This window comes from Sparus aurata, chromosome 24 (genome assembly GCF_900880675.1).
Source record: "Sparus aurata chromosome 24, fSpaAur1.1, whole genome shotgun sequence".
Taxonomy (NCBI): Eukaryota; Metazoa; Chordata; class Actinopteri; order Spariformes; family Sparidae; genus Sparus; species Sparus aurata.
Genome location: NC_044210.1, coordinates 14,201,222 through 14,222,901, shown reverse-complemented (window position 1 = coordinate 14,222,901; position 21,680 = coordinate 14,201,222). Strand labels below are relative to the sequence as shown.

Sequence of the window (21,680 nt, the reverse complement as noted above, 5' to 3'; positions counted from 1 at the left end):
TGTTACAGCCAGTGAAGAGTACAGAAATAGCTGCTTTAAAAATTGTTAAATAAACGCTCTTTTTTTTTCATTTATTACTTATTTATTATTTAACATTATTTTGCTGACATGGTGTTATCTGTTGTTTTAAGTGTTTCTAGAAGAGGTGGGTGAAATTCATCGATGTGGCGATGCATCGCGATTTGTCACGTGACGATTTGGCATTGATTAATTATTGTCGATGCTTTGTCGCAAGACCGGAACATAAAAACACGTAATCGGAACCTTAGCGCGCGCGCCGCCTGGACATTTTAGTGAGTGGGACCACAACAAACAGAGCAGTAACGTTAGTTTCTTTGCAAAATGACAACAGCTTTAGCAGCCCCCAAAGAGCGGCCGATTCTCTCGCCGCCAGGGTTCACTGCAACCGTGTGGAAGCACTTTGGGTTTTATGAGAGAGCAAACAAGATGACTGACAAGACCTACGCGATTTGCTGTTTTCAGTGTTTTCCGCCAATAGAGGGGGCTCTCGTGCAAGTGGAGCTTTCCCTGGTCAAAGTTAAGTAGGTCAAAGTGCAAAAGTTTACATAGTCATAAAATAAAATATTTTATATACAAAATACAAGTCAAATGTTCAAAAAACCTTGTTATTAACTTAATGAGTGTAGTTTCAGAGGAACTGAGCTAATTGATAGGGTATTTGTTGAAAATAAAATCAATCCTGTATGGAAAAAAAGCATTAAAAATTGCAATAACTGAAGAATCGTGGCACAAATAATCGAATAGAATCGACAATCATTATAATCGAAGAATTGAATAATCGAAGCTCCCACAATCGAAATCGAATCGTGAGGTATCCTTTACCGTTCACTTTTACTTTGAAAATACTCAGAGGAGTGGCAGCGGAAGTAGGTACACTTCCGGTAGTTAATACTCTTAACTTTTTTGTTAGGTTTCACATCCGAATAAGATTGAATCTGAGCAGCGGAGTCTGCATGTTTGGATAAAAGCGCGTATATTAACTTTATGTACATATTCTGGATTTTATTATCTCGGGCACGAATGTGAAAGGAAGCAAGAATACTTAGCAGGAAATAGACGGAGCCGGAAGTGTTTAACGTCTGAATGATCTTCTGATGTCCCGCGAAGCTAATGAAGCAAACTTAGGTCGCCGCAGGAAGTAGACGGAGCCGAACGTGATGTGTGTGGAGGAGAAATTCTGCTGTGAGTCGGTGAAAATGTCCAAAGTCCAAACGATGAGAGTTTTTATTCAGCAGCGACTGACTGCGGCTGCTGAGGAGATATTCGAGCTGTTTGAAAGAACGATAGCAGAGTACGAAGAGGAACAGTGTCGACAGCGGAAACTGCTGGACGCTGTTTACAATCCTCAGGTCCAGTTACACAGAGCAGGTTGGTTCTGTTTACTTCAGTGAAAGTATTAATACTCCACCACAAGTACAAGTCCTGGAACCAAACTTAACCCTCTGGCCTTGTTCGTTTTTACTACCCTCTCAGCTTGTTCGTGGCCAAAAATGGCCACCAACAGATTGAGTCTGTAATTTTGGGGATATGTTATGTTTTTTGCTGCTTTTACTGCATAAAATGTTTAATTGATATCAGTTCTTGTCATAAGTACAAAAAATTAATTCATTTTTGCTTTTTTAACCCCTCAAATGCCAATTTGTTTGCACAATGCGCTTGTTGGAAAACTACCACAAAAATGATCACAGCCTATCTTCTCAGTGCTACCGGTTTATCTTGTATTATCAGTAACACAGTCTGAGATATGTAACTGATTAACACCAACATTGATTATTATGCATTGTTATTTTTGTGCATGGAAGGCAAAGTAGAAAAAACTCCCTCTCAGCTTGTTCGTGGCCAAAAGTGTCCACCTCTTGTTTACATTTTCAAAATGCTATAAAACTAATATATATATTGAAAAAATTCCATTTTTTTTTTTTTTACCAGTTTTTTAAACTTGCATCAGTCCTGGTCATGAAAACAAAAATTTCATTCAAATTCAGAATTTTAACCCTTTAAATGCCTATTAGATAACATAATGCTAATGATTTGTAAGGGTGATTTGCATTAAATCAGCATGTTTTTACAAAATAATACATGCTACCTGTATTATTCTTTAACCATCATTGCAGCTTAATGTGTGTCAATAATAAGCAGTATCAATGATTTTTATGCTTCATTAGTTTTTTGTGCAGTGACAGAAAAACATAAAAACTCCCTCTCAGCTTGTTCGTGGCCAAAAGTGTCCACCTCATGTTTACATTTCTAAAATGCTATAAAACTAATACATATATAAAAAAAATTCCACTTTTTTTTCAGTTTTTTAAATTTGCATCAGTCCTGGTCATGAAAACTAAAATTTCATTCAAATTCAGAATTTTAACCCTTTAAATGCCTATTAGATAACATAATGCTAATGATTTGTAAGGGTGATTTGCATTAAATCAGCATGTTTTTACAAAATAATACATGCTACCTGTATTATTCTTTAACTATCATTGCAGCTTAATGTGTGTCAATAATAAGCAGTATCAATGATTTTTAGGCTCATTTAGTTTTTTGTGCAGTGACAGAAAAACATAAAAACTCCCTCTCAGCTTGTTCGTGGCCAAAAGTGTCCATCTCCTGTTTACATTTCTAAAATGCTATATACAAACACTATATACTGAAAATATTTGCTCGTTTTTTCAAATTTGACATCAGTCCTGATCATGAAATCCAAAATTTTAATCAATTCCAGAATTAACTGGGTGGTTTTCCCATGTAAATCTCCATGCTCCAGGCATAGGAGGTTGCCACATCACAGGTGAACCAGATTTTAATGCCATACTGTGCAGGCTTGTTGGGAATATATTGTAGATGTCAGTGGTGTGCATGGGGGGGTGGGCAGTGGCCTAATTGTTGGAAGATGCACACTAAAGTGCCCTCTTGGGTGCCAAAATGCTTGCTAAAGTGCCCTCTTGGGAGCCAAAATGCGTGCTGAAGCACCATCCTGGGAGCCAAAACACGCGCTGAAGCGCCCTCTTGGGAGCCAAAAAGTGTGTTAAAGTGCCCTCTTGATTGGCAAAACACAACAAACTGCCCCCTTGGCTGGTTAAAACATGATAAACTGCCCTCTTGGGTGACAAAATCAGGCACTAAAGTGCCCTCCTCGGAGCCAAAACGCGCGCTACTGTGCCCTCTTCAGTCGCAAGAACTTGCTGTATGTGCCCTTTTTTTGCCTTTCGCCCCTGCCTTTCAAAAGGTCTGTGCACGCAACTGGTCGAAGTCCACAATGACCTAGGAATGCAACATGCTGCTCGTCAACACACACACACATCAACCCCTGGATATAATAAGAGGGGGAGGCAAGCAACCCACTTTTCCCACAGGATGCGAAATGCAGCGAGTTTATCATTCCTGAAGCGTCCTGGGTGGGAGAGCCTGTCATCAAAGCAGATGTTAGCGCTGATCTGAGTGAAGCTGTAGAGGGGCATCGTGGCACAAAACGTGGCCCGTCCTGTCTTGGCATCCCACATGCCACGTGTTGCTTCATGTCTTGAGCGGTAGACGCCAGCCAGAATCAGAATCCCAATGTAGACTCTCATCTTCACTTCATCCACATTCTTCCAATCCTCACACCTTCGCCTCCCATGCAGGTTTGTGTTGGTGCACAGCAGCTGAATGATCTCCTCTGTAATAAAATGGTCAAAGGCAGACCTCAGGTTGCTGATATGGGCAACTGCATACAGGGTGGGCCCTGGGGTGAAACCAGTGGATACTGGATTGTGGTGCAGGGTCTCTTCAGCAGTGGGAAACCACATAATTTTCCCATGACGAGACATCCACTCACCCGCCAGCCCCTCTGTCTCTGCCATCAGCTGATCGGCCTCCATCGCTGTGTCTGTACCGTCCTCTTCCCCTGAGGAAGAGGAACCAGGCACTGGCTGGAAGTCGTCATCAGTGGTGTTGCTGTCATCCTCTGAGGAAGGTGTCCCATCATCTTCAGGAGAGGACGTGTCCTCATCTTGGGTAGAAGATTTCTCCTCCTCAACCGCAGAGGATTTCTCTCCATCTTTACTCTCTGAGCCAATCACATACTCAAGTGCTTCAGTCAGGGCATATGACCTTCTCGCCATCCTACAGATAAAGAAGGATCTGGGAGCTGATAGGCTCACTTATAGCATTAGTACTGACTGCACCTGCAAAAACTCCAGGACAGATTTATAAACAGTGTCAGACTTTGTTTTTGTTTCCCCAGAAGCCAGAGGTCAAGATGACCTGTGATCCTTTTTTTTGGAGAGCAGCTATTTGAGTATGTAAAGGCTATTGTGTAGTTGTGTGTGGCATTTTTTTATGAAAAGATCAAAGTTACAGGTGTTTTCAACCTGTGCATCACAGCCAGGTTTGCCTTGGAAACTCAAAGCTCAATAACCTGTACCAAGAGAAATTCACCAAAACTTGTATGGTATGATACACTGTAATTTATGTCACTTTATCTTGCTAATACTAAAAAAAAATTTTCATGCACAAACACACATCATTACCTGACATCCTTAGGATCACACCTATGTCAAAATTGTGTCATTCATTTGCTCCATTGGAGTGCAGGAAGCCATCATACGCCCCTAGTGGAAACTAAGAATATTAACTGAAATTGCTCCCTTGCCCAAAAATGGACAAATGACACAATCTGGTGAAAAACATTAAAAACTACAATTTTCAAGTGTTGAGTTTAGAATGAAAGCCATTTTACTTAAATTATATGATTTTATACTGTAAATCACAAGGAATTAAAAAATGTGGTTTTAATGGGTTTCAATTGGCCAAAAGTGTCCACGATAGAGCCATAAGGTACAATTGTAGATACACAGTATAATATTGACATATTTAAAGAGCAGGTTTTGAAAATTGAAAGATCAGCCAAAAATCCAGACCCTTGGGAAATATCATTCCATATGCATTAACACAGCTAAAATGATCAACAAAAAGGAAGTGAGGTGGACACTAATGGCCAGCATAGAGTCCAGAGGGTTAAGTATGCAACTATTATTGACTAAATGTACATGTTAGTACAGAAAAATGGCTGAAAACGAGGCTGAACATGCTCACAAAGCTCCATAATGATTATTTTCCAATATTCTTTTTGGGGAAAAATTTAAAAACCTCTTAGTTTTAGAAGTTACAGATCTTTCATTAAAACTTTGTCAAATATATATTTTTTAAAAAAAACAACAAAAACAGGAGTTATGATAATAATCATACAGTTGTCTCATCAAGAACATTGACAGAATTTCATAAGATAATTGTTGTATTTCTTTGTTCTCCGCAGACGTCCAGCTGCTGTCGGTGGGTAAAGAAGAGGATCCTCCTGAGCAGCAGGGCTGGAGCTCCGGGCCGGACCAGGAGGATCCACCAGAGCCGGCACACATTAAAGAGGAACAGGAGGAACCCCAGACCAATCAGGACGAGGCTGGTGGCATCAACGTCACTGTGAAGAGTGAAGAAGAAGAAGATGATGAAGAGGAACCTCAGTCCTCACAGCTTCATCAGAGTGACACTGAGGATGATGGAGAGGACTCTAGTGGATCAGAACCCGACAAGAACTTTAATCCTGGTGGTGCTAAAAACTTTGGCCGCGAGGGACGCAACGGAATCCAAACAGGACTGAAATCTTTTAGCTGCTCAGAATGTGGTAAAAAATACCCCCGGAGGAGATATTTAACAGTTCACATGAGAATCCACACGGGAGAGAAACCCTTCAGCTGCACAGTCTGCGGCAGAAGCTTCTCTTTCAATTCAAATTTGACCAGACACCTGAGAGTTCACACGGGAGAAAAACCTTTCATCTGCACAGTTTGCGATGGGAGATTCGCTTTCAAAGGCGATTTGTCCAGACACATGAGAATCCACACCAAGAAGGAACTATTTAGCTGCTCAGACTGCGGCGAAACGTTTCCATCGAAGGACAGTCTGACCAAACACTCGGGGGCGTCGCACCCATGGGGGATGTGGATGTTTTAACGCCCGCACTATTCCCGGCGAGAGGGTGCAACCACCCACAGTTTTCCCGCAGCTTTGCACAAACGCCTCACTACAGTCTCTGGCAAGATAAAAGCTGCAACTGGCAGTGAGCTGCTGTCTTTTCTGTTAGCAGTGAAATATTAGGGGCAACAAAATGCAGTTTACCTCCCGTGTCATCTCACACTTAGTGGATTTCGGACTTTATTGCACGTTTGTTGCATTGTGGAAAGATTTATATTTTTGAATTAAACTGAATAAAATGTGCTTCAACTTTCGCCTCCGTCCCTGCAGACACTATATTTATGAGTATATAGTTTGGTTATTGGCATTATCACTTCAGGATAATTAAGTTCAAAGCTACACGCACCAAAGCCATGGTGTCATTGTAATCACTCCGCCTGTTTTACATTTAATGTCCACTTGATGGTACAGTAGAGCAAATAAAGCACCATGAAGCTTCAGCAAATGAGTGAACTGACTGGATGGAAAGCTTCGATGCTTCATGAAGCTTCATCTCGCCATCGCTAAAGAAAACTGAACCACCGCGCCCATCAGATAAACACAAATGAAAAACATAATACAGTCATGTGACCACAGAAGTTGAGACATGTCAAAAAAATCTAAATCAAAATTTAAAAATGCAACTCAAAGAGCCGCTGCTGCACCGTGGGCTCGTACGCGGGCAACACAAGTTCAATTTCCAAACAAAGATCCTGTTACAAATCCTGCAGCCTCTCCTGCTGTGGTGAGAAACTACAGGCCCACCCAGGTGCATCATGGTCCTGCAGCTACACTTCTGCCTGTATAACCCAGGGTGCCCACAGTGTTTCCCAGAGCTAAATACTAAATATGACATAGACAAAACTAAAGCTGCTGTAAAAGAAAAATAATTAAACTAAAAAGATAACCAGCAAAAGAAAATGCTTTCAAACTCTAAATATACTGAACTGAGGGTGAGAAGTTTATCAAGACATGTGACAAGGACGGTTCATGTCTAACAATATAACTGCAGTTATTCAACACAAATAAACACCATTATTTTAAAGCTGTGAATGTTTTTGGTCCCATTTCAAACTGTTTCACTGGATGTTTTGTTTTGTTGATTCCCTGTTTTATTTTGAAGGTCTGATGCTTTATTGTCAATAAAACTTCCCCCACCATTGTATACAGTGCACCTTCAAACTCACTTTAAAAAAATGAATAAAAACAAAACAAAACACACAACTTAAATTAAGCGCATTTTTTTTCAGATGAATTAAAAATTTGTCTTTTGTATCCCTGAAGATTTCAGTTATCCAGTCACTCAGGCTGATAGAAGTCTGGTCAGCAGTTCTGAGGTTGTGGGTTGGAGTCTTGATTGAGTTCGGGGTTTGATTCTTATAAAACTCAGTAAAGTTTAATGAAAGGACTGAAAAGCCCCCACAGAAGAACTTCCTGTGCCTGGGGGATTGGTAGTGTGGTGGGTTGTTGTCCTGCTTCGCTCGCTGCTTGCACAGGTGTGACTGCTGCCCCTCCCACAGCCCCCAGGTAAGTCATCGCATTACACATTTTTCAATTATTCAATTGCATAAACATACATTTGATGATGTCATCCTCATCTTCCAAATCATCAGTTGTACTCATCAGTTTTAAAGATGTAGTAAGGCCTCACTCAATGTAGTTCTAAGAATGAGGGCTTTGTTCTTGGGTCGGTCTTAGTTTTGAACACCGCTCTTCAAATAAAAGAGTGAAAAGCTCCTGACTCTTTGTAAAGTTGCCGCTTGAAAAAACGAGTGAAACACTCTCGAGAGACTCTTCATTCTGTTAATCACAATAGCTCAGCAGGATAAAACAAGGGTTGGAAGTTATGAGGTCATTGCTTTGAGTCTTGATTAAAAGGGTTGATGATCAAAAAAGTGAAATATAAAGGAAAAGGAACCTGTCAGTCAGATCTGTTGGCTCAGGCTGATAGAGGCCTGCTCAGCAGTTTTTGAGGTTCATGGTTCAATTCCTATAATAGTCGGATTGAGAAGCTGAAACACAAAAGGGCCCAGAGAAGAGATCCCAATGCAAAGGGGACTTTGTAGTGCGCTGGGATTCGATCGTGCTCACCTGTTTCTAAAAGGTTGAAACCTGGTGGGGGCGTGGTTATGGCGCTGAACTAAGCACACGTCTTTTTGTGAGCTCCTGGCAGTATTTCGGTAAAATCCTGTAAATCCTCCTTTAACTACACGAATAGCGTCAACTTTCGTTTGTGACAACTTAAAACTGCATAACCTGCGATTAATATGCCGGCGAAGAAAGCACAAAACAAACCTAAAGCAAACTTCTCTCCGAGTGAGGAAGACGATGTCTCAGATGCTAACAGCCTAGCTAACTCCACAGGTGATGCTAGCCCCGTGCTTCACGTGGACATGGCTACCGGAGCAGTCCAAAACATGGATGTCATTCAGATACTCGACGGGATCAGAAATGATTTTTCCACAAAGATTGATGTGGTCCTGAAAGCGATTCAAGACGTTAAGAGGGATGTGCAGGACTTCTCGGCTCGCATGGATGAAGCAGAAGTGCGCATTAGCAGCGTTGAGGACACCGTCAACTCAGAGAAAGGCAAGACTGATTTGCTAGCTAAACAAGTGACTCTCCTCACGAATAAACTCGACGAGCTTGAGAACCGCTCTCGCCGTTCCAACCTGCGACTAGTTAACATGCCAGAGAAGGTGGAGGGTAACGATGCGGTGGCTTTCTTAGAGAAGTGGCTCCCCGAAGTGCTGGGACCAGCGACATTTACAAGACCACCTCTCATCGAAAGAGCACACAGGTTGCCTGGCCGGACGCAACCAAATCGACCTCCCATCCCGAGAGTCCTCATCGTAAAGTTTTTAAACTTCCAGGATAAAATCCGAGTAATGCGAGCGGCCAGGGCCAAAGGCAAAGTCATCTATGGCGGTCAGGAGATCATGTTCTTCCCGGATCTTTCAGCGGAGCTACACCGGCGAAGGAGGGGTTTCGACCGGGTGAAACAACACCTGAGATCGATGAACATTCGGTACGGAATAATGTACCCAGCTAAGCTACGAGTGTCCTGTGATGGACGAACACGTGAGTTTGAAACCCCAGCAGAAGCTGAAAAATTTGTTCAAGGTTTGCAGAACGCAAAGGATTTACAGATTAACTAAAGTGAACTGCTGAATCCCTATCCTCCTATAACATCTATAATTTGTTATGGTGAGCTCTATGGACCAGTAACACTCATGTGAAATAGTTATGCTTTTACTTTTTAGGAGCGACTTCTTTGTTTTGTTTATTTCATTCATCACTCTGTCAGTCTACTCAGATGTAACGGGATTTTCATTTATTCTCTATAAAGAGTCTGCCAATTCCCTTTCTTTTTAACTGGCCCTTTTTTCCTTTGGAAGAGAAGATATTGTCGGCTTTCCTTTATGATATTTAAGTTGCAGGAGGACTATGATGAACACTTCACACATAATTGTTTGTGTGGGTATATATTTTTTTGCCAGGGGACACAAGTGTCCTTTTAGTTTTGTTTGTTCTGATTAATGACTGCTTGGTTTGGTTTAGCTGCTCCCTTGTTTTCACTGGATCAGTGCGTGCATTTAACTGCACCCCAAAGTCAGGGGGAGGGTGGGGAAGGGCAAAGAGCTGTCCTGTTCAGGTTGACAGCCAAGGGGATTTGTTCATGGCAGATTTTAAGTTTCATGTTTGTTTTCCTGTACTTCCCACAACATGTTGCATTTTGCTGGTGCACTCCCAATACAACACATAGAGATGCTCAACAGGTTTACCAACAACCAAAAGATGATACTATGCTGCACAATTTGGTGCTTTATTAAGACTAGATGACTTCAAATAAGGATTTTAAATTCACTTCTTGGAATGTTAGGGGGATGGTTAAGTTGACTAAACTAAAACAGGTTATTACCAGGCTTAAGCAACTTAAGTCATCAATAGTGTTTATCCAGGAGACACATTTACTCACTGAGGACTTGGTGAAAGTAAGAAGGAGGTGGCCAGGCAAGGTGCTAGCGTCCTGTTTCCCCTCTCACTCGAGAGGAGTTATGGTGTTGATTCATAAATCGGTGCCTTTCCAAGTAAACAACACTATCTATGACAAAGCGGGTAGATTTTTGGTGGTCCAAGGAATTTTCTTGGGAGAAAATATTAATTTGGTTAATGTGTATGGCCCCAATGATGATAACCCATCATTTTTTGAAAACTTATTTCTGTTGTTGGCTACCCTAACGGGTAAGATAGTATTGGCAGGTGACTTAAATTGTACTTTAGACCCGAAGCTGGATCGCTCGTCAGGGATAGATACATCACATTCTCAAACAAGAAAGAAAATACAACAATATATGAGAGACCTGAATATTTGTGACCCTTGGAGAACCCAAAATCCCAGCAAAAGGGAATTCTCATGCTATTCAGCAACATTTAGAACCCACTCCCGAATAGATTATTTTTTGATTTCTTCATCTATGTTACCAAATATAAATAATTGTATGTACGATAGTATTGTTCTGTCAGATCATGCTCCAACCTCACTTTTATACAATGTTGAACAATTGAATAGACGCTCGGCTAAGTGGCGCTTACATCCTAAATGGCTACAAGACGCTGACTTTATAAAATTTGTAGGAGAACATATTGATCTCTATTTCTCAATAAATACGAACCAAACATCTGCAGCCATTAGGTGGGAAGCTTTTAAAGCATATATTAGGGGACAGATGATAAGCTTCACCAGCTCTAAATTTAACAAATTCAAACAGACAATGAATGATTTGGATTCTAAAATTAGAGAATTAGAGAGAGAGGTTATCTTGGATGATTCGACACAGAAAAAACAGGAATTACTGACCCTTAAAGCAAAATACGAGGAGCTATCCATGCTTAAGGCTGAAGACGGTCTAATAAGACTAAAACAAACTTTTTACGACCAGGGCGAAAAGCCTGGTTAATTGCTAGCTTGGCAGCTAAAGAAACTGGAATCTGATAGAGCCATCAATATAATCAGAAACGATCAAGGAGAATTAACTACAGATCCCACAGAAATTAATAATACCTTTGTCTCATATTATAAAACCCTTTATAACTCCGACTGCCTAGCAGAACCGGCGTACCAAAACAGTTTCCTAGATGGATTGATCTTTCCCTGTATTTCTGGATGTATGAAAAGTGAATTAGAAAAGGAGTTAAATTTGAATGACATTTCTAATGCCATTACAAGCATGAAAGGAGGAAAAGCTTCGGGTCCAGACGGGCTTCCAATAGATATTTATAAATTATTTAAAGCAAAATTAATAGCCCCATTATTAGATGTGTATCTGGAATCCTTTGAAGTAGGTAGCCTTCCTGTCACACTACGAAGTGCTCTGATCACTCTTATTCTTAAACCAGGCAAAACACCAAATGAACGTGGTTCCTACAGACCCATATCACTCTTAAATTCTGATGCAAAGATCATAGCTAAGGCTTTAGCTATGAGACTAGAGAAGGTTCTACCAGCCATTATACATGAAGATCAGAATGGGTTTGTGCAAAATCGCCAGGGGTTCCACAATGTGAGGAGAGTTCTTAATATAATCCATGAATGTGACGAGTCCCCTGATACTGCAATACTTTCACTCGACGCGGAAAAAGCGTTCGACCGAGTTGAATGGCCCTATCTGCTCGAGGTCCTTAAACGCTTCGGATTTGGTGATTATTTTTGTAGATGGGTCAGAATTTTGCTGGTGGGCTCTTCTGCAATGGTATCCACAAATAACCTCATCTCTCAGCCTTTTGATTTATTTCGAGGCACTAGGCAGGGTTCACCAATTTCACCTCTACTTTTTGTACTAGCCATGGAGCCCTTGGCAATGGCAATTAGATCACGTTCCTCAATTCATGGTATTAAGATTGGAGACTTCATACACAATACAGCAATGTATGCTGACGATACTATAGTGTTTTTATCACATCTTGCAGAATCAATACCGTCTTTCCTACAGTTGTCTAATCAATTTGGTAGTATCTCCGGGTTTAGGGTGAACAAAGAAAAGTCATCTATTATGTTTCTGAATGGAGGTGAGAGGAGGAAGCCAGTGGTATCCCACCCATTTGTAAATGCCACAGAAGGATTTATTTATTTGGGCGTCAGAATATCCCCAAATATAAGTAATCTTAGTTCAGCTAACTATGAACCCATGATGGAAGAGGTATCAGAAGAGATCACTAGATGGACATCACTGCCTCTTTCTACTCTGGGAAGAATAAACGTAGTAAAGATGACTATACTACCTAAATTTTTATATTTGTTTCAGTCGATCCCGTTGGCTCCTCCTCCTTTGTTTTTCCCTAAGACCAGAAAGCTTCTTTCCAATTTTATCTGGAATAACAGGAAGCCAAGACTCAGACTCTCACTTTTATATTTGCCTTATGAGAGGGGTGGGCTACAGTTGCCAAATCTAGAATGGTACTATTGGGCTGCCCAGTTGAGAACCGCAACGTTTTGGTTTTCTTCAGATGGTTTCTTTCCATGGCTAGAAATTGAAAAATTGTCTTCAAAAGGTTTGGCACTGAGTAGCTACTTAAACTCAGCATCCTTTAAAAAATTGATGAGAAATAATACTAATCCTTTTGTAAAAAACACTATTGTTGTTTGGTTTGCAGTACAAAGAAGGTTGGGTGACTCACTAGGGTTGTCCTGTTTTTCCCCAATTTGGGGTAACGATCATTTCGCCCCGGCAAAGAATGACATGGGTTTTAAAGCATGGATGAACAAGGGCATAGTGAAATTGCAGGATATATATGAGAATTACAATCTAATGTCATTCAGTGAGTTGAAAGCAAAGTTTGATTTGCCGCAGAAACACTTCTTTAAGTATCTACAACTTAGAAGCTTTATTCTGGCACACTTGAACAATTCAGTGCATCAACCCCCACTCTCCATCTTAGAAACACAGGTTACAAAAAATTGCTTTGGTAAAAGACTGATCTCCCAGTTCTATAACATGTTGGTTGAAAATCATAAAGAAAACTCTGATAATAAGAGGCAGGAGTGGATGCGTGACTTACAAGAAGATATTTCACTCACTGAATGGAGTACAATATGTTTAAAGACACACACTCAAACCATCAACACCTGATTAAAAATGATACAGTTTAATTGGATAATGAGAACATATATCTCACCTGTACTACTAAATAAATTTGATCCTAATATACCCGATCTTTGTTATAAATGTAACAAGTACCAGGGTACACTATACCACTGTTTATGGAACTGTGAAGAGATTCAAAAATTTTGGATCTCAGTGTTAAAATATATCTCTCAGACCACAACTTTCCCTGTACCTTTATGTCCTAAGATATGTATTTTGGGCATTTATCCAAGTGACTGTTCATTATCCTGTAAGGAAAGAAAAATGGTTGACCTTTGTTTACTACAGGCAAAACGATGTATTGCTTTATGTTGGAAGTCTGTTGGTTGTCCCTCTTTTGACCATTGGTTAAATAACTTGACAATGAGTTTGGCTCTTGAGAAACTGACCTATGTTGTTAAGGGAAGGGCTTCTGAATTTTATAATGTTTGGGGGATATTTCTGGACCTGTTGAAGACTGGTAATTTCTAGGAGGGAGTGAAGAAATGAGAGAATGAGATATTGAAATATTTAATGTGTTGTTGGGAATATATTGTATCTTACTACTGTTTTAATTACTGCCATATGTTGAAGTTGATATTGTATTAAAAAATCAATAAATACATGTTTAAAAAAAAAAAAAAGGTTGAAACCTTTTTAGAAACAGGTGAGCATCAGATTGGAAGTGCTGAGGATGTGAGATTCATAATTTTGAAGTTGAACACTGAGAAAAAGAATCAGAACCTCCAAGAAACAGATCAGGATGCTCACTGATCGAGTAGCTCAGGATATTTGGGAATTCATTGCAGTTTTTCATGATGTGGGTTTGATCCTCGCTCAAACCTTTGACTTTGGAGTCTGTTATCAAAAAGAAAAAGTGAAAAGTCCTAACGAAGGTGGAATAACTCAGAGCTCAACAAGTAAGAAAATGGAGCAGAATTCTGAGATTGTGAGTTCAATCCTCAGAGAAACCTAGTGTTTTGCTGAGCTGTCCCCTCAAAAAGGCCTTAAAAATGCTTTAAAACTAAAAATATCCCCACAGATCAGCCTGGATTTGATCCCTGAACCTCAGGTATCAAGAACAGTAGCATCTTATCTTACTGAGCTATTTCTCTACACAGTTAGGTCAACTCACAGTATAGCCTATATGACACAAATAAATGTGCAGGAGAGCAATAATTTGGTTTTTACAATATAAAGATTATCAGAGGATTGGACCCAAAACCTCACAGTCTGAAGGCAGCAGTGTAACAAGCATTTACAATCTCAGAGTTTTCTTTCACTGAATAGAAAACCCTCAGACTATACGATCATTGATGATGCTCACCTGTTTCTAAAAGGTGGAAAAGGTCTGTCAGGCGGTGTTCGATTGTTTGAGAGGTGAAAGTAAACAGACCAATAGAGAAGACAGACTACGACGTACTGTTAACTATTTAATAAGAAGAATTGGATCATTAAGCAAAAGCAAAAAGCTCAATCAAGGTCTTTCTCTGTTTGAAAAATCGCAGGCAGCAAAAGCCAAGCAACCAGTCGCCCAGAAAAACATGCATAATTTCAGCATGTAATACATTATATATTGCTGTCACAATGTATGTGTTGAATGGTCATTGGTCAATCATATAGATAGGATGAATGCTATTATTGGACCATCAAGTAAAAAAGGTGGGGAGAAACCGTGGTTTAGACTTTAGCCCTCCCATCGGTGGTGCACAAACTGGTCCCAGTTTCTCGGCACATGAACCATGATTCCTGGAGACGTCACCCTGTTGAAGAAAACAGAATGTCCCTTGCCTCGACTGCCTGTCCTTCATATCTGCCTTTGTTTATGGCTCCTTCACTGTCACATACACACAAGGGATTTGGGAGGTGATATTGCTGGCCTTCGAGGCCTCTTCATGTGTGAAAGTTATAAGTGAAAGGTGAATGTGCTCTCTCTCATACCCTGGCTTTGTTCTCCATGTATTAGCCCCTCATAAAAGAGACTAACGCTTCTGACCATCTCATTTGTCAACAGGATGTGTGCAACTCTTTTAATAATGTGAGATAATAGGAAAAGATGGAAAAAGACAATCTATATGTGTTGTGCAATATTATAGCATCTGAGTGTGGCAGACGTCATAATGTAATGAGCAATGAATGATGTGCGTGTGGGTTCATGAGCAGTGTGTTTGTTAAGGGGAGTCACGGGCAGTCATGGGCAGTATTTAGTAGGCCGGGGTCATAGGGGGACATACTAAATGGTCGGTGGGGCATAAAGGGGCATAATGAATATGTATAAATCCTAACAATGTTTTGAGTTTTTTGGGGCCTTTTTGAGAGGACAGCTCAGCAAAACCATCTGCTTGATCAAACTTCAAAGTCACAACCTCAGAACTTCTGCTCAGTCTTCTTAATTGTTGAGCTATTTGCTCTGAGATAATTCACCTTCATTAGGACTTTTCACTTCTTCTTTTTGATAACAGACTCCAAAGTCAAAGGTTTGAGCGAGGATCAAACCCACAAAAATTACAGTGAATTCCCAAATATCCTGAGCTACTTGATCAGTGAGCCTTCTGATCTGTTTCTTATTAATTATAAATCTCACATCCTCAGCACTTCCGATCTGATGCTCACCTGTTTCTAAAAGGTTTCCACATTTCAAAGATTGTGCAGTCTTAGGGTTCTCTTTTCAGAGAGACAACCCTAAGACTATACACTCTTTGATGATGCTCACATGTTTCTAAAAGGTGGAAACCCTTTTGTTCTTTGAGAAACAGAATGTACTGTTATATTTGAGGCTCCACATTTTGACACTCACTGATCAAGTAGCTCAGGATATTTGGGAATTCCTTGCAGTTTTTTATGATGTGGGTGCGATCCTCGCTCAAACTTTTGACTTTGGAGTCTGTTATCAAAAAGAAAAAGTGAAAAGCCCCAATGAAGATAATGTCACTCAGGGAAAATAGCTCAATAAGTAAGAAGACTGAAAAGAAGTTTTGAGGTTGTGAGTTCAATCATCAGAAGAACCAAGGGTTTTGCTGAGCTGTCCTCTCAAAAAGTCCCCAAAGACATCCCCTCAGATCAGCCTGGATTTGATCCCTGAACCTCGGGTATCAAGAACAGCAGCAATTCAATTCGCAGAACCTATAACATGAATAAATATGCAGGAGTGCAATAGTTTGGTTTTTACAATATAAAGATTATCAGAGGATTGAACACAAAACCTCACAGTCTGAAGGCAGCAGTGTAACAAACATTTACAATCTTATGCTTTTCTTTCACCAAGAAGAAAACCCTCAGGCTATACAATCATTGATGATGCTCACCTGTTTCTAAAAGGTGGAAAAGGTCACAATAAAATCAGTGTGATACGTTCCTGCTTGGAGAGGCCAGAACTTCAAGGTTCAAGTCCAACCTTATCTGTCCTGTGAGTTTTAATTCCTTAAGGTTTGTCCACAGCATGTGAATGATAAATGCCACAAAGAACCCAACATGATCGAGCTCTTTGTATGGCTCATTAGGATTAAATGTATGTCTGAAACACACAGGACACGCATGTTGAGGGTTCAACTCCAGGTCTAAAGAGAGATTAACAGAGATGGGACTCAAACCAACAATCTCTGAGGATACAAGCAGTCTTCTTACAACCTGAGCTATTTGAACAGGTGCTAAAGAAAGTTTCTCAGAAGTATTTAGTAACTTTGGTGATCCGGCCTTCATAGTTAATTGAGTTGACATCCTCAGAACTTTTGATCGATCATCTGAAAACGCTGTGTTCGTGCTGAGGTTCCTACACTCTATTTCCTCAAGCTCTCCACAATTTCTTTTGAGCAACCCTCCTCAAAAGTTAAAGATTCGTAAAGCTGGGATTGAACTTGGACCCTTAAAAACTCAAGAGTTGTATTATAACACACTCTGCTACTTATCCAGCTGAGGTTCTTGGGTGTTTCTCAGATATTTCTACCCTTCCTCACAGCAAGCACAAGTCACTTTGCGTAACAGTTTGGGTGAAGAGGAACTTTGTGGAATTTGTTACTGATTTACATTAATTTGTCCGGCAGCCATGTACACTAGAAGCTAAAAGGCAGGAGCTCACTCAGCCTGTTGAGTTAGTTAAAGTTTGGAAAGCACAGAGACGGTCTGATCCACGATGGCTCTCAGTATACCAGGTCTGATAATGATGGTCGCCTTCTACCTGCTGGTGTTTGGAATCGGCATCTGGGCGTCCGTGAAATCCAAGAAGCTGGAGAGAAATGTGCGCAGTAGTCGCATAGAAGCTTCTTTACTGGCTAACCGGAGCGTCAGCTTGGTACTGGGTGCGTTCACAATGACAGGTGAGTTCACATTGGAAAAGTAATGCGATTGCTGTGAGGGAGTTTTTTTACTTAATTTGCCCACTCTCACACACTAAATGTGGTGTTTTTGGTGAACATTGTTTATAACAGCACACAAAACTTTTAATAACTTGGCTCTGTGTTTTCTACGGAGGCCCTGAGGGGTCAAGTGAAGTGAAATTAGTTTCTATCCTGTGTTTTTGACTTGAGAGGTGTTTTCACTAAAAAGAAATTTTCTCCCAATATTTTTCCTTTATCTCCCATTTTTCTTTCTTTCCTTTGGTTTCACACATGAAAAAAATGTTTTTTCTCATTTTGTCTCACACAGGAAAAAGAAAAGAATTTCCCCTGAAAATGTTTTTTCTCTCGGTTTTAATCATGAAAACGGAAAAAAACCTCCCAAAAAAATAGAAAAAAACAAACAAAACGTTTTTAAACTTTTTTTCACAGTTTTTTTCCTCTGTTCTCACACATGAAAAAAGTTTTTGGAATAAAATTTCCGTGAGAACGTTTTCGGAAGAAAATGCTTGGAATAATATTTTAAAAAAAAACTCAAGATTTTTTCACTCGGTTAAATCATGCAAAACTGAATCAGCATCCTCAAAAAATAAATGTTCTTCTCTCGAAAAATGTTCTTTTTTCATTTTGTTTCATACATAAATAAATTATTCTGAAAAGGTATTTGTTCAATCGGTTTCACACATGACAAACCTTTTTTTCTCCTGAAAAAGTTTATTTTTCATTTTGTTTCACAAAAAACTTTTTTCAATCGATATTTTTGCATTTCTCTCCTGAATGTTCTTTTCATTTTGTTTCACACAAGAAAAGAAAATGTATTTTTCTCCTGAAACATTTTGTTTCATACTTCATACAAAAAGGCAAGTAAATAAATATTTTTTCTCCTGAAAATGATTTTTTCACCCAGTATTACACAAACAAAACTTTTTCCAGAATATTTCTTTCCACTCAGTTTTAGGGTTTCTGTAGATTTCCTTTGTAAGACATTTCAAACAGTAATTTTTCCATCTCTGTCTGTTTATTTCTGGTTGCAGCTACTTGGGTCGGAGGCACCTTTATCATCGGTGTTGCAGAGTCGGTGTACGATCCCACCAAAGGTCTGGTCTGGGCTCTCGTTCCTCTGCAGGTCTCCATTTCCTTCATTATCGGTAAGACTTCGCTGGATATGAATCCAACAAGGCTTTAATAAGAACACTTGATTTTTAAATGGGACGTTTAATATGGAAAAATATTGCTAACGGAAAGCAATAATCCTCTCCTCTTCCTGGCCGTCATTTGAATGCAACTCCCCATATTCTAGGATTTGCAGCCTGCTTTGCTGCTTCAAACTAATTAAGCTTCGTCTTGCATGCAAATAAACCCTCAGAGAACAGAAAATATACTTTTCTCTGGAGTAGAAATGTAATTTCAAATTCAAACGCAGTGCAAGGCCGGGGGAATAGTCTGTTCTGGCTTTGTCTTCACTCAAATGTTTTCTATCCTCACTTATCTTTTTTTGTTTTTAATAAAGGTGGGCTGTTCTTTGCAAAACCAATGAGGGAGAACAACTACATCAGCATGATGGATCCATTTCAGAGAAAGTACGGGAAGAAGCTGACCGCGGCTCTTGCCGTTGTCCCAGTCATGGCTGAAATCATCTGGATTCCTGGATTACTGATTGCTTTGGGTACACAATGTTCAAGTACACTCAGATCCACACATATAAAATGCAGGCCTTCACCTTCTCACTTGTTAAGTTCACTCTTCATTTTTTGTGCCACGTGCTCATTACAGGGGCGACCATGCATGTCATCTTGGATCTGCCCTTCAGCGTCTGCATCTGGATCTCCGCGGCAGTGGCGATCGTCTACACTGTCCTCGGAGGTTTGTACTCGGTCACCTACACTGACGTCGTCCAGCTGTCACTGACCCTTCTCAGCCTGGTGAGTTTCACGCTGCGACACTCAAGGAAATCAGATTTCTCGGCACAATCAGCGCACTAACGAGATCACCCTCCTCCCCTCACAGTGGCTGTGTGTCCCTTTTGTTTTTGCGAGTGACGTTTACACCGACATCACCAAGACGGCCTTCAACCACACACATCAGGCCCCCTGGCTCGGCACGCTGGAGTCTGATGAAGTCGGGAGGTGGATCGATAATTTTCTAGTGATGGTAAGATGAACAACAGTAGAACACATTGATTAAAAACACCACGTTTTCACACTATATTCTGACAGAAAGAGGAGAGCTCAGAGATTACTTTTACACTTTTGGGGATCTTCACTCCTGTTAACCACCCTGACTGCAGCAGCGATCCTCAGAGGAGACCTGCGTTTGTCGGGTGTTTCTGTTCTGTAATGTCGACGGCCGACTGGAGCTGAAGGTGAAATTAATGCAACAGAGAGGAGAGAAAGGATCTGACGCTCTGGTGGGTGCTGAGTTCAGTCCGAGTTGACCTGACTACCTGACGCGACTCAAGCACAAAAGCTCCTCGACAAGATAATGTTTAATTACTTATTCAGGCTCTTATTTTCTGTTCTGATCACAAATATTTTGGTTTGTTCCAAATTTTCCAGACTGTGGGCAATATGGCGGTTCAGGATTTCCATCAGAGGACTCTCTCCTCCAGCTCCACCTCCACCGCCAGAATCATCTGTTTCATAGCAGCAGGTGGAGTCATCGTCGCCGGACTCCCGTCGGTGTTGATCGCAGCTGTCGCAGCTTCCACAGGTACACTCGTGAGTTTCGTGTTTCTTGGTATCTTCCAACATATCGAGAGTAAATGCAGACTTCTGTGCTTCAGACTGGAACTCCACCTCGTATGGTTCCCCCTCTCCATACGAGCGAGGCGAGGCGGCCATGGTGTTGCCCATCATCCTGCAACATTTAACCCCAACCTACATCGCCGCTTTTGGCGTGGGAGCCGTCGCTGCCGCAGTGATGTCCTCCGCTGACTCTTTCCTCTTGTCCGCCACCACCATCTTCACCACCAACATCTACCAGACCATCAGGAGTCAGGTATCAGGAACATGGGGGATGGAAGAGGGGAATTTATACAAACATTTCATGCATCTAAAATATAATTCTCTGTCATTCAGGCTTCAGATAAGGAGCTGCAGTGGGTGATTCGTGTCTCGATAGTAGTCGCAGGAGTTGTGGGGACTTCTCTCACCTCCCTGGACAGCGGCATCTTGGTGTTCTGGATCCTGGGTTCAGACTTGACCTACACCATTATATTCCCACAACTGATCTGTGTCCTCTTCATCCAGATTTCTAACGGTTACGGAGTGATCGCAGGCTACGTTGTCGCGGTGGTGATGAGACTGTTGTGTGGAGAGCCGTTGTTCGGCCTCCCAGTCCTCCTACAATTCCCAGGATGCACCTTGGAGGATGGTGTTTACATCCAGCGCTCTCCTGTCAAAACCATCTGCATGCTGGCTGCTCTGGTCTCCATTGTGACGTTTTCGTATGTGTCGTCGGTCCTGTTTAACAAGGGGATCCTTCCTGAGAGGTGGGACGTGTTGAAGGTGAAATCACAGGAGGAACTGTCAGCAGGTGGCGCCAAAGAAGACAGATTTGTTTCCTCACCAATGCTTGATACAACCTGCTGAATTCATTTATGCCATTTTTTAGTTGTTACAGATAAGGAAAAAAGTCTGAGTTCTGAGTTCTAAGCCACAGTTACATTTTTTAATTCATAATTTTTGAGTTAAACTGAGTAAGATTTCAGTGTTACAGTCATAAGTTCTGATAGAAAGTGTGGTCACGTGTCTGGGGTCGGTTTGGCTCTTTTGTTTCTTTTTGCTCATTTCTGGTTCTTGCAATAAAAACAGTGAGGTTTCTAAATTTCTAAAAAGTGCTGCAGCTCTATAGATTCAGGACAACCATGGCTATAGGCTGATGTAACCCAATTTTGTCTTCATGCAGTGTACCAAAATTTTAAAGCTATAAATCATTAGAAAAAAGAAAAACGGAAATTGAATTTCTGTGATTTTATCTTTCTTAAAAAATGAAAAAATAAGGAATTAGTGTATGCACCACATTTTCAGGTACCCCCAGGCCTAAGGAACATAGGACAAATAATGGTGGTGGACCTACATTCAAAGAATCTACAAATTCTGCAGCCTTATTTGATGTTTGAATTCCAGACCGTTTTTGCTTCCGTCACATTTTTACTCACTGTGGTCTCATTTTTCTCTGCAAAGTTAAGTGCTGCAGCTCTATAGATTCAGGACAACCA

The 21,680-nt window shown here is 40.8% G+C and overlaps 2 protein-coding genes across 2 annotated transcripts; both read left to right on the top strand.

Annotated features, from left to right (window-relative positions):
- The first annotated feature begins 883 nt into the window (after positions 1-883).
- LOC115576774 (zinc finger protein 525-like) lies at positions 884-7,230 on the top strand. The gene is made up of 2 exons (XM_030409335.1): positions 884-1,389; positions 5,315-7,230. The coding sequence occupies exons 1-2, from the start codon at positions 1,179-1,181 to the stop codon at positions 6,004-6,006; spliced, it is 903 nt and encodes a 300-aa protein (XP_030265195.1). The 5' UTR covers positions 884-1,178; the 3' UTR covers positions 6,007-7,230.
- A 9,813-nt stretch (positions 7,231-17,043) lies between these two features.
- Positions 17,044-21,317, top strand: LOC115577127 (high affinity choline transporter 1-like). The gene is made up of 8 exons (XM_030409956.1): positions 17,044-17,443; positions 18,496-18,609; positions 18,972-19,127; positions 19,235-19,383; positions 19,469-19,612; positions 20,017-20,170; positions 20,244-20,458; positions 20,539-21,317. Exons 1-8 carry the CDS (start codon positions 17,260-17,262, stop codon positions 21,049-21,051), a joined length of 1,629 nt encoding a protein of 542 aa, XP_030265816.1. The 5' UTR covers positions 17,044-17,259; the 3' UTR covers positions 21,052-21,317.
- The last annotated feature ends 363 nt before the right edge of the window (positions 21,318-21,680 follow it).

Bases quoted from the DNA above. Each gene is read 5' to 3' on its own strand.
- LOC115576774 (XM_030409335.1), top strand. From the start codon at position 1,179: ATGTGTGTGGAGGAGAAATTCTGCTGTGAGTCGGTGAAAATGTCCAAA. The intron at 1,390-5,314 runs GTTGGTTCTGTT...TGTTCTCCGCAG, and splicing joins GGTCCAGTTACACAGAGCAG to ACGTCCAGCTGCTGTCGGTG.
- LOC115577127 (XM_030409956.1), top strand. From the start codon at position 17,260: ATGGCTCTCAGTATACCAGGTCTGATAATGATGGTCGCCTTCTACCTG. The intron at 18,610-18,971 runs GTAAGACTTCGC...TTTTTAATAAAG, and splicing joins CTCCATTTCCTTCATTATCG to GTGGGCTGTTCTTTGCAAAA. The intron at 19,128-19,234 runs GTACACAATGTT...TGCTCATTACAG, and splicing joins TGGATTACTGATTGCTTTGG to GGGCGACCATGCATGTCATC.